At 37.7% G+C, this 13,497-nt stretch overlaps 1 protein-coding gene across 2 annotated transcripts in view; it reads right to left on the minus strand.

Moving 5' to 3' along the window:
* LMBRD1 (LMBR1 domain containing 1) overlaps positions 1–13,497 on the minus strand; it is a 120,671-nt gene that overhangs the window by 46,264 nt on the left and 60,910 nt on the right. For both annotated transcript variants that reach the window (XM_061206908.1, XM_061206909.1), the window contains 2 exons: positions 11,788–11,913; positions 7,119–7,271 (listed from right to left, as the gene is read on the minus strand). In XM_061206908.1, the coding sequence (XP_061062891.1) occupies positions 7,119–7,271; positions 11,788–11,913 (279 nt within the window). The remainder of the gene's footprint in view (positions 1–7,118; positions 7,272–11,787; positions 11,914–13,497) is intronic.

Raw genomic sequence — 13,497 nt, forward strand, 5'->3', positions numbered from 1 at the left:
CACACTTCCTTATTTCAAAATTTACTACAAAGCCTCAGCGATCAAAACAGTATGGTGGGCTTCCCTGGTGGTGCAGTGGTTAAGAATCTGCCTTCAATGCAGGGGACACGGGTTCGAGCCCTGGTCTGGGAAGATCCCACATGCCACAGAGCAACTAAGCCTGTGCGCCACAACTACTGAAGCCCACGCACCTAGAGCCCATGCTCCGCAACAAGAGAAGCCACCGCAACGAGAAGCCCTCACACCACAATGAAGAGTAGCCCCCCGCTCGCTGCAACTAGAGAAAGCCCATGAGCAGCAACGAAGATTCAACACAGCCAAAAATTAATAAATAAAATAAATAAATTTATATATATATATTAAAAAAAAACCAGTATGGTACTGGCCTAAAGACAGACATAAAGAATGAAATCAGACCCTTGTCCTTCACTATATATAAAAATTAACTCAAAATAGATCAAAGATCTAAATGTAAGAGCTAAAACTATTAAACTCTTAGGGAAAAAATCTTCATGGCATTGGATTTGGCAATTATTTTTTGTATATGACACAAAAAACACGGGTAACAAAAGAAAAAATGAACTGGACATCATCAAAATTAAAAAAACTTTGTGTAACAAAGGACATTATCAACAGAATGAAAAGACAAGCCAAGAAGAGGAGAATATTTACAAATCATGTATCTGATAAGGAGTTAGCATTCAGAATGATACTGAGCAGGACCCTGTGGTCTCCAGGGAACAAAGCCTTTCCGTGTCCCCCATTTCTCTGATTACAGGAAATAGGCTTCATTCAGCCTCCATGACCTTCCCCGACTTCCAATGGGCAGATTCAAGCAGTTGGTAATTAGGGAAGGGAGGGGATGGGAGACAAGGGTGAAACAAACAGTCAAGAGAAACAATAGTGCAGCCTTGGGGCAAGGTCCCGGTGCCCCAATCAATAGATACACACAAAGGTATCTTTGAGCTGTTCTGCAGATACTGAAACCCCCTCCAGGTGGGAGAAGTTAATGATTAATGATGGTATGCTGCCCACAAGCAGGCAGACCCCAGACCAGTTGGAACCTGAAGGCTGATGACGCTGACTCCTGCTTACCTCACCACCAACCCATCAGAAGAATGCAAGCCCATCACTGCCTTGATCCTTATCACCTACCCCCAAGCAGGAGCCCTGACTATAAGACCTCTCCCTATTCCCCAGGGAGGGGGGCACTAGCGCTAGCCTGCTGCGTTCCCTCTTTGCCTGTCAAAGAGATAAAGCTACTCTTTCTCTTTCCTCCAAAACTCTGTCTCTGAATTTCTAGTCAGCATCAGAGCACAGAGGGCCAATATTTTGGCAACAAGAATATTAAAAACAAACAAACAAAAAAACCCCAAATAAACATTTCTCCAAAGTGAAGATACAAAGCCAACAATCAAGTGAAAAGACGCTCAATGTCACTAATCATTAAGGAAATGAAAATGAAAACCACAATGAGATATCACTTCACAACAATAAGGTTGGCTATTATCAAAACAAAGGAAAATAAGTCTTGACAATGATATGGATAAACTGGAACCCTGTGCCTTACTGGTGGGCATGTAAAATGGTGTAGCCACTGTGGAAAACAATTTGTACGTTCTTCAAAAAGTTATACCAGGACTGACACAAGATCTCGCAACTCCATTTCTAGGTATATACTCAAAAGAACTGAAAGCAGGGACTCAAACAGATACTTGTATACCAATTACCTTGGAAGCATTATTCACAATAGCCAAAAGTTGGAAATAACCCCAATGTCCACCAACAGATGGATGGATAAACAAAAAGATGAATGGAAAAACAAAACTGATATTATTCAGCCTTAAAAAGGAATGAAATTTTGATACATCAAAAATATGGATGAACTTTGAAGACGTTATGTGAAGTCAAGTAATCCAGACACAAAAGGACATATAATTCACTTACATGAGGTAACTAGAATAGGAAAATTCAGAGACGGAAAAGAGAATAGAGGTCATTAGGGGATGTGAGCTGGGCAGGGGTGAAACAGGAGGGAACGGGGCAGGGCACAACCTTTAAAAGAATGACAGAGCTGTTGGATATGACATAACCTGGTTAGAACCAGGTTAGGCTCAAGATGGCGGAAGATTCAAGTTCCAGTGGACATTGAGCCTCATGATACGCTCAACGTAATACATTAGCTAAATGACACATCCACAGGTGCCATGACGGTTCTGAGGCTGACCAAAAAAGGTCAACAAGTGGGCAGGGGCTCAATTCCTGGAAATCTCCGCCCCTTCTCCAAGATAGTTGGAATAATCCTCCCACTCCTTTCCTTATGAAATTACCCAGCCCATAAAAACTAACCATGCCATATTTCAGGGCCTCTCGCCTTCTGAGATGGCCCACACTCTGTCTGTGGAGTGTGTGTCTCCCAGGGCCATGCTCGCCTTTGAAGATGGACCGCATTCTATGGACTGTGTATCTCTCTAAATAAATGCACTTCCTACCTATCCCTTTGTCTCTCACTGAATTCTTTCTGTGACGAGACATCAAGAACCTGAGCTTCATTAAGTCCCGAGACCAGGTGTTGATCTCAACTAAAAGACAGTGAGTTCATCTCCCAGTCTGAGTCCGGTGGTTGCAGGGGTGTGGGGGGTGGAGGTCCAGAATGGAGAGTTACTGTTGAATGTTCTGTTTGGGATGATGAAAGGTTCTGGAAATGGAGAGTGGTGACAGTTGCACAACACTGTGAATGTCAGTAATGCCACACCAACAAATAGTTTAAATGGTAAACTGTATGTTATGTATGTTTTACCACAATAAAAAAAAAAGTCTGAAAAAATACGTGATATAATTATGGACATGAATTTATATCTCTCTTTATACATATAAGAGGTATAAATATACAATAGCAGGTGTATATATAGTAAAATGTCAAGTTTTATTTAAAACCTAATGGATCTATAGGTTACCCAGGCCAATTAGTTGTACACACTCGAAGAATGCCCATCTGTCAGGGGCAAGTTTAATCAAGTGTCTAATGAAGATTAGACTGTATGCTTAGAAATGTGCTCGGTATTATATATAAATGCTGTTTTCAGGACCCATTAACTTATCCTAATTAGATGCTTATTTTTATAAGTGCCTTCAACTCAAAACTAATTTTCTTCCTTGAGTTCCATGGCAGTATTCAAGAAGTTGAAAAATCCTATATATAGAACTGTAACAATAGTAGCGGCAATTTTCTGAGCTGCTTGCATCAAAGGCACAGCACAGATTATTTCATTTAATTCCCATAACAGAAAAAAGTACATAACCCCATTACACGAATGAGAAAAATGAGGTGTAGCAAGGTGAAGCAACAAGAATTTACACGGCTGGTGAGGAGGAGAGCAAGGACCCAACACTAGATGTATGTGACCGAAAAGCCATGCTCCGAACCCCCGTGCCTCTGACATGAGATACACATATGCTAGGCAATCATGGACGTGTGAAATCACAAGACCAATCGCATCTCGGGGGGGCAAGGGGGGGAGCTACTCTTATGAAAAATAATTATAAAATTTTCTTATAAAAAATGGCAAATTGTGGTGTAATTTAATACACTTTATAATAAAGCAAACATGGATTATATACAGCACCGAACACTACCACCAAATTTTGAGACAGACATAACTTTAAAGAAATTCTGCGCCAGGAGCTTCTCAGAGGTGTTAAGCGACCTCCAGCAGGGCTGAGCAGTGCAGAGCGGGGGGCGGCCCTGTCTGCCTGCTCCCACTAGGACCACCGGGACGCTGATGTAGGAGAAGCACGGACAGCACGGCTTCCCATTTTCTGAGTTATATCTGTGTAATAAATCATTTTCATACTTCATGTGAGAAAAATTCATCTTAAAGCCTCAATTACATAACAATAAGTTTGCATCCTCAGATTTCTCCATCAGGCATGACTACTACTAACTAATCCTAAGTGTTTCCTATTATTCCTAACTTAAAACCAGATAACAGAAAGATAGGTAAGAATTCCAATCAGTATTCGAGAATACTGATTTATTTATATAACAAAAAGAATAAATGGTACACTGACGGTACTGGAAGTTTTAGCCCGTGCAATAAGGAGAAAAAAAATCAGAAATCTTATATTTGAAAGGAAGAAGTAAAACTGTCTTCCAGCACTGACATATAATCATGTATATAAAAATTCCTTGGGAATCTATAATAAAGCTACTAGAACTAATAATTTAGCCAGGTTGCATGATACAAGGCCAATGTACAGAAATGAATTTCTACATACTAGCAACAAATAATTGAGAATTGAAATTAAACAAAATAATGCATAATACTATAAACAAAGATATACTTATAGATAAATTTATCAAAATACCTGCAAGATCTCTATACTGAGAACTACAAAACACTGCTGAGAGAAATTTACAATAACATAAATAAATGGAAAGATATCACGTTCATGGATTAGAAGATTCAATATTAAGGTAACAATTCTCCCCAAATTTACCTACTGATTCAAAGCAATACCAATAGAAATTCCACTGGGTGTTTTGTGGAGTTACGAGTCAATTCTAAATTTATATGGAAATGCAAAGGATCTAGCAGAGCCAAAACAATATTGAAAAAGGAAAACAAAACTGAAGAACTGACACTGCTTGATTTCATGACTGATTATAAAGCTCTAGTAATCAAGTTTTAGCATAAGAACATATAGATCAACGGAACAGAAGAGAGTCCAGAAACAGACCCACACATATATACAATCGATTTGACAAAAGTACCAAGGAAATTCAATGAGCAAAGGATAGTCTTGTCAAAAAAAAAAAAAAAAGGTGCTGAAACAACCAGCTATCCATATGGAAAATAAAATAAACTCTGACCCCTAAGTCACATCATACCACAAAATTAACTTAAAATGGACCACAAACCTAAAATATAAGAACTAAAACTATCATCTAGAAGAAACTCAGGAGAAAATGCTCTCTATAAAAACTTAAGAAACGTCTCTTTGAATGACAGTGTTGAGACAACATAAAAGCATGGCATAAACTAGGGGGCAACATTAAGAATACACAAAGTACTTGATTCAGAATACACAAAGAAGTCTCATAACTCACTCATAAAACAAAAACCTAACTTTAAAAGTGGCCAAAGATTTAAACAGGCCTTTGAGAAAAGATAAACAAATGGCCAATAAGAATACAAAAAGATGCTTAATATCATTAGTCACCAGGGAAATGCAAATCAAAACCATGAGATAAGATTATACACCCATTAGAACAACTATCACAAACAGTTACAATATGAGTTGACAAGGATGTGAAGCAACCGGAAATCTCATGCTGCTGTGGGAACGCAGAATGGTGCAACCACTTTGAAAAATACTTCACTTATTATAAAGTGAAATGTATATTAAACATTAGACCCAGCAATTCTACTCCTAGGTGTTTACTAGGAGGAAAATGAATGAATGTGTAGATGTCCACACAAAGATTTGTACACCATGTTCACATCAGCCATTAATCGTAATAGCCTCAAACTGGAAACAACGCGAATCCCCACTAACAGGTGAGTGGATAAACAAATTGTGAAACAGACACACTGGGACGCTACTCAGCGAGAAAACAAAATGAACCACTGAAGAGAAATGCAGTAACCTGGACGAAATCTCAAAAGCACCGTGCTGAGCCAAAGACGCCAGACCAAAGCCTATATATGCCGTGACTCCACAGAACACACAAAAGTAAGCCTCAATGACAGAAGGACATCAGTGGGTGGTCGGGGTCTGAGCCCAGTGGCGCAGGGGAAGACATAAAGTAGCTTTCTGTAGTGATGTAGATCTTCTATACCTACATACCTACATTTGGCGAAATCAATCTGCACACTTAATAAAGTTGATTTGAAAGTCCCTCTAAATACAGGTACAGTGAAACGGCACAAAGCACTTTTAAAACAAGGCAGCTAATGATAGCGACCAAGTTATAAATATTTATAAAGAAGCTATAGAAACAATTTAGAATTAATTTAAGGGTGAGCAGGGTTTCTTCATACCTCTGGTGCTATGAAGACAATCGCCTTGGGAAAAGGGACTGAAGTAAGTCTTAAAAAAGGTTTAAAAGTGATACACAGAGGCTTCCCTGGTGGCGCAGTGGTTGAGAATCTGCCTGCCAATGCAGGGAACACGGGTTCGAGCCCTGGTCTGGGAAGATCCCACATGCCGCGGAGCGACTGGGCCCGTGAGCCACAATTGCTGAGCCTACGCGTCTGGAGCCTGTGCTCCGCAGCAGGAGAGGCCGCGACAGTGAGAGGCCCGCGCACCGCGATGAAGAGTGGCCCCCACTTGCCACAACTAGAGAAAGCCCTCGCACAGAAACGAGGACCCAACACAGCCAAAAATAAATTAATTAATTAATTAATTTTTAAAAAACAACAACACTTTACTGAGGTATGATTGACACACAAACAGAAAAGTGCTTTTTAAAAAAAAAAAAAAAGTGATACACAGTAGATCTAACTGATTATGGTATGTTTTTGGAGAAGTCTTTCAAAAGAGAAGCTTTTTAGGGTAAGCAGTCAGTGCATTTCCTCACTTCCTTTTGAATTATAAGAGGAAGACCACAGTCTGAAGAATTCAAGGCTAGCTAATGATGGTTTCAAAAAAAAAGGGAAATTAATGGTTTTCCATCTTAAATAATACCTTTTTACATACTTTCAAAAACATGCCACCTCACAATGAAGCAAATTCTATTGAAATTTTCAATCTGAATATTGAAATCTGTCTATCTGAGAAAGGTCTAATATGGGTCCCAGATCTCCTACAGAAAAGTACAACCTTGTAAAACCAGGAGAATACCACATTACTTACCTATATTTTAATTTAAATTCCCCAAAACCTCTGTTGTAACACTTACATTACACATGAGTAAATGAAGCTCAGAGAGGTTAAGTACCTTGCCCCAACTACCAAATATCAGAGCTGTGATTTAAAACCAGATTATTTTAACTGCGAAACCCATGCCCTTAAAGTTCCACGCTGCAATGCCTCACGAGGAGAACTCAACCTCTCTGAGAGGTACTACGGAAACTTGGAAGAGTGACAGCATGATTTTGTAAAACTCCATTTACCTTCAGGGGACGCAGAGCACCACAGAATTTAGTCCACCAGCTATTTTCAATGAATTCTAAGTGCCTCTCTCTTTTCCTAAGTGTTCGTAACCTTTCTTCAAATTGTTTTAAGGTGCGTTTATCCCTTGCTGGCAAAGGTCGACCATCTTTGCTCTGCAAATAACAGAAGAAAATAAAAGTTTTTTACCATTAAGGTCTTTATAAAGTACCCATCAGATTTAGCAGATCAGGCAACAAAAACTTTTTTAGGTTCGATTTGACTCCTTTGGCAAATTTACAAATTGGGAAAAAAAAAGAAAGAAAGAACCCAACAACTTCTATGTGACAATACACATCTCTGAACCAAGATCAGTGTCAAAATGTGACGTGAATGTGTGTACATTTAATGCTGAACTTCCTCTTGATTCCTATTTTCCAAATACCGTATATGGTAAAGTTATGTGGAGACAGATAAATATTTTTAAAAACACCCTTTTTATGAGGCACTTTATGTTCTTTGCTCAATTATTCTCCTTCATCTCCAAATTCCTCATCCTATCCCTTATCTTAACATATTCGGTCCTACGCTCTCTCTCCTTCTGGTCAAGTGATTGTGTTACAGTGTGTCTGAGCTGATGCTTCTCAGTCCCTGATTCAAACACCAGCAGCGTGATGCAGTACTAGTATGTGGTGTGCACACGTTTGTATAACAGTTGCTAAGAACCAGCACTTCCTTATTCTCCATTTACATTTGCAAATGAGTCGTGTTCTTTGGCTGACCTATCTGACAGATAATTCTCATCTATTTTCATATGATATTTACCATAACCATGAGCAGTACCTTTCTGTGGTGTCTGAGTGACACTTTCCCACTTGAACTCCCCCCTGCCCGTAAGTGTCTTCAACTCAGTACAATAATAAACCACAATAACAAGACAACTGCTAAATACTAAAAAGGTGAAATATAAATTTGTTTGCTTTTATTGGAAGGACCAAGAAAATATTTACATGGGACAACATTTTTCTTTTTTTTTCTTTTTTAAGTTTTTGGCCACACCACGCGGCTTGTGGGATCTTAGTTTCCCGACCAGGGATTGAACCCCCATGCCCTCAGCAGTGAAAGCACAGAGTCCTAACCGCTGGACTGCCAGGGAATTCCTGGGACATTTTTAAACTGTAAAAGCGTTAGATAATTAGAGTGTTAAAATCCCTATCAAGGTTAAATAGGACGCTGGGGGGCACACCAGCCAGCGCTCGGCAGCACAGCCCAGAGCAGCATCCATGTGAAATGACGGGCACACGCAAACAGCCCGGATGGCCTTTCATAAGGGGATGTACAGGGTCACAATGATCTCTTCACACAGTGGCACTGCCATGCTCTTCTGGCACCAGCCATCCTCTTCCTGATCGTGTTGCTTCCCAAATTTCACATGCATAACAGTCAACAGGACAGTCCGTTCAACGCAGGTTTCTAGACCCCACCCCAAGAGAACATGACTTAGTTAGGCCTCGGGTGGGGCCCGGAATTTGCATTTCTGCCAAATTCCCAGGAGATGCTGCTGCCACTGGTCCAGAGACCACACTTTGCATACGTGGGACTATTACTATTATTTAACTATCTTCACTGCTTTAAGTACACTGGTTATTATCAAATTGTATCCCCCAAAAGGAACCTTACAGAAGGGTATTTTCTGAAGACCAGAGGAATAAGACACTTCCCTCCAGAAGACAGATCCAGGCCACAGTACTTCAAGCGTGTGGTACTTTATATCTTAACTACACAATTTTTCTCAAAACTGCCATTCTAATATCAAAAGGATACCAACAAGGTAGATTTATTTCACTGCTGGCGTTCCCTATTTCAGGAAAGAAATTTTTTAGTAAGCTGATTTAAGGGACCACTGAAAACACGCTCAAATTATCTGCCCATTTGCTGAAGCATCAGTGGGATGAATGGAGGCCCACTCTGCTGTACCAACTGTCTAAACCAACGTAAGAAGAACTGTGGTCAGACAGACACCAGGAGAGACACCCAGCAGTCAACCAATTATTTCATTTGGAAAAAAAAAAAATGAAGTTACATAGCACATAAACAATATCCTGTGTTGGAAAAACAGTAAAACGTGAAAGCTGCCCTTCCCATGGTCCCCAATGACCACCCCCTCTTCTGTGGTCATCGCTGTCACAGAGACCATGTATATCTGTGTGTCTACATGTGTCCCTCTGTGTAAACATACTTACGGTTTTTGTTTTACATAATAGCTAACATTTCCTGTGCCTTATTCTCCTTAAATCTTCAGAATAAAACTTTGAGGTTGATAACAGCATTTTATTCATTTATTAGATAAGGAAAATAAGGCCCACAGATATTACCTGCATAATCAGGAGAGCCAGAATTTAAACTGAGAAAGTCTAACTTAATTTCGTAAGATACGTTCTCTAAGCTATATAAATCTACCTCATTCTTTTTCATCATTGCACAGCACATTATACCATGATATTTTAATTTAACAAATACCTTATTTTTGAACATTTAGATTATTTTCTTTTTTGAGGGGGCAGGGACATGAATATCCTTATTCACCTGGGTACAAGCGCACACATACAATCCAGTAAGATAGGTTCCTAGGCATCTGTTGGATTAAAATTTAATTATTAAAAGGTACGTTGTTTGTGCGTTTGTGTGTGCAGGTGCATGTGACAACATTCAGTTTTCTTTAAAAAGCTGTATATTTTATATTCCCTCAAACAGTATTCCTATCCCCAAATTCTTATCAACCCCTGACAAAGGTAAAAATTTTAAAGACTTCTAAAGGATAAAAAAAATACTGAGTTGCTCTAATTACCAGCCATCCTGGTTTTAGCAGTAGAAGTCCCAGCACGTTCTGGAAAACTCCTCAGGTCCCACACACACTGGGATCTTAGTCAACCTACTCATTACTAATGAGCTGAAGCATCATTTCATATTTTCACTGAAGAGTTTAATTTCTCCTTCAGTCAACTGTCTATTTAGGTCTTTTGTTCATTATTTCTACATATTTCTTGTTTTTTTTTCTTTTTGACTTAAAGATGCTCAGTATATATCAGCTATATTGCAGATTATTTCCTCTCATATTATTGTTGGTTCTTTAAATTCCTTTTTGCTGCCACTTTTTTTGGTACATAAATTTAAAAACATAAAAATGTAAAACTCACCAATTTCTCAATTTGCACTCGAGTTCTGAGTCTTATTTAGAAAGGTCTTCTACATACCAAAATTAAATTTTATTTTCACTTTCTCCTAATGTTTTGTAAATGTTATATTGGATTTAAATTCTGCATTTGTTTAGTATATGGTAGGAGGTTTATGAAGATTTCATTTTTTGTCTTTTATAGACTGTATTGAATTTCCACCTAAACGTATGAAAACTGTCGTCTCTACAATATTGAATCTTCCCAAGTAGGAACGGATGAAGTTCTCCATTTACTTCAGTCTTCTATTATGTATTTCAATAAAGTTTGTAATTTCCACCAGGAAGATTCTGACATTTCTTATTATTTTATAGTTCACAGTTATTGGAAATGAGGTCATTTTCTATTACATCCTCCACCTGGTGAATGATCCTGTACATTTGTATCTGGACACCTTGATGAACTCTTCTTAGGTCTATTAATTTGCCAGATGGTTCTTTTAGATTTTCTTGGTAGAGGCTATCTGCAAATAACAGAAGTTACTTCCCCTCTTCTCTCCTCTCCTTCCACAGTTACCCCTACGTTCTTTTCTATCTGACTAGGAATAGGATACGAACATCCCTGTCGTATACGTGCCTTTAGTGAGAATGTTTCTTTCATTAGGTACGATGCTCACGGTAGGCTTCCTTTGCTAAACAACTTCTTTTCTTCCTATTTGGTAAGACTTTTCTCTAAACATCGTTAACTACAAATTGACTCTTACCAAATACTTTTTGGCATCTATTAAGATGTTTATGTTTCTCATTTATTCTCAATATATTAAACTACTTTATTTTCTAACATATCATCCTCGCATTCCTGAGATAAACCTAATCTTATAATTATGAAATATTCTCTTATTACAGCATAGTTTTTGAATTGCTAACATTTTTATTTATATTAAATTATTTGCCTGTACTTTCATAAGAGAGCCCGGTAAACAGTTTTCTTTTTGGTGTGCTATTACCATCTGGTTTCTGTCTCAGGATTATGACAGTTTAATAGAATAATTCAGAAAACTTTCCGTTTTTTCCTATGTTCTATAAATAAGATTTATCTGTTACTTGAAGGTGACAGAGGAAGAAAAACTTTATTGTGTTTTTAGAAGTACATTTAATTGGCAAGTGGTTACACGTAATCTTATCTTATTCAACTAGTACGTAAAACTTTAACATAAGTGATACAGTGAAATCTGATACTACACATGGAATCAGCATACCTGGGAACTTGCAAGGTCTTCATCATACGTAAGTAGAACTTTTGTGTTTTAGTTGTTAGAACACTGATAAAAATTCTCATACTGTCAGTGTCCTACATTTCACAGAAGACAATTTTTTAAAAATATGGTTCTTTAAGGATACGTTGAACAAAAACTCAAGCAATGTCAAAATATGGGCTTACCAATGTCTAAGTCACAACACGGAGCAGCTCAAAGACAAAGTACTTTACGCTCCCCGATCACAATAAAGCATCAGCTCACCTTTGATTTAATCGCTTGGATGTGCTGCTCCACTTCTTCAATGTCTTCAGTGTTTTCTAGACGTTCGTAAGCAGCGCTTCTAGTGCCTTTTATCAGATTTAAAGGTAATGCCGACATGCCATAGGCCTGAAAGAAACAAAAGTAAAACACGTTGTAGTAATACTATTTTATTTTATTTCTTTATTTTTTGGCTGCACCATGCGGCTTGCGGGATCTTAGTTCCCTAACCAGGGATCAAACCTGGTCCCCTGGCAGTGAGAGCGCCAAGTCCTATCCACTGAACGACCACGGAATTCCCTAGTCATACTATTTTAAACATATTATACAGAATTTTCAGGTAAAAAATGTCCTTTTAAGTAATAACAAAATGAGTAAGCAGTTGTGAAGGGGACAGCTCACTGAAGAACAGGGTATATGGGAGTGAATCATGATTATATTGCCTCATAATTCTGTTTATTTCATGTTTAGTTACATAGAGTTACGTCTGTAATACTATTCCTACAATAGATAATACCTATTTTTCAAAGGACAAGTTACAAAATTAATGTAAATATAATACTTTATCAAAGTAATAAGTCACAATTTCAGGCTAATCAGGGGTTAAGATAGTATGAATCAGTAGAGACAATTTATAAAATTATTTTCTATGGAAAAAAACAATTTTATCCAAGTGTATATAGTAAACCCTTAGTAAAATGTATTTTAATATACATGTTATTTGATTAGCATACCAATGATCTGTATGTAGTTTATTTGTAAGTTCTAAATATTTATAGTCTTTTCGCTATTTTAAATATAATTCTTACAAGAAATTTTAAAATATTAATAGGCATTAAAAATAAACATATTATTTTATATGTCCCAATTCTATATTAGCCAGTCCCAAATGTGAAATTTTATTGTAACTATTAAAAACACTTAATGGCAACTGCCATGTGACCATTATTCAAAATCGTTACTGACCTTAAATCCTTAGAAGCAAAATTGACAACTATCACCTCTTGGCTGCAGCAATGGGCTCTAAAGTAGATACAACATCATGTATTTAAATCTTTCCATTTTCTTCCTGAGAACACGGCCAAACTACTTCAGCCAGCCTCCCTGAAGTTAGGTAGGGCCATGAGATTGAGTTCAAGCAATGAATGTGGGCAGAAGTGATAAACGCTACCTCTTAGGCTTAACTCCAAACTCTAAAATATCCTGAGTAATCCTGCATATTTTCTCTCATGCTCTGTGCTACCTGGCTGTCAACTCCCAGGATGACCTCAAATATGTTTAGTGTCGATTTTAATCACTTCAATATTCTCACTGAGCCTCCTTTAGACATTGATTAAATATTGATTAAACCACAATTCATATAGGGAAGCATAAATTCTGACACATCAGGGTTGTTTTTTAATTAAGGGAGAATAGGAACAAAGAACATAATTAAAAGGAAATCCCAGAAATCAACCAGTTCTATCAGGTAGTATCAACTCTATATAGCATGTTGTATTTAGATAATTAACTAGCTGAAATTATTACCCAATATGCAAATCCTTGCATTTTCTAAAGGCGAGATACTTAAAATGTTGCATTTTAAATATTGTTAAAACATAAGTTAATGTTCTCATGATTTCCCCATCATCCGAAAACAAAAACAACAAGGAGAGGTTGGGGAAAGGTTCTATTTGTATTAGAAGAAAATATAATTTGGACAGAGCAGAATAA

Source organism: Eubalaena glacialis, chromosome 12 (assembly GCF_028564815.1).
Source record: "Eubalaena glacialis isolate mEubGla1 chromosome 12, mEubGla1.1.hap2.+ XY, whole genome shotgun sequence".
Classification (NCBI taxonomy): domain Eukaryota; kingdom Metazoa; phylum Chordata; class Mammalia; order Artiodactyla; family Balaenidae; genus Eubalaena; species Eubalaena glacialis.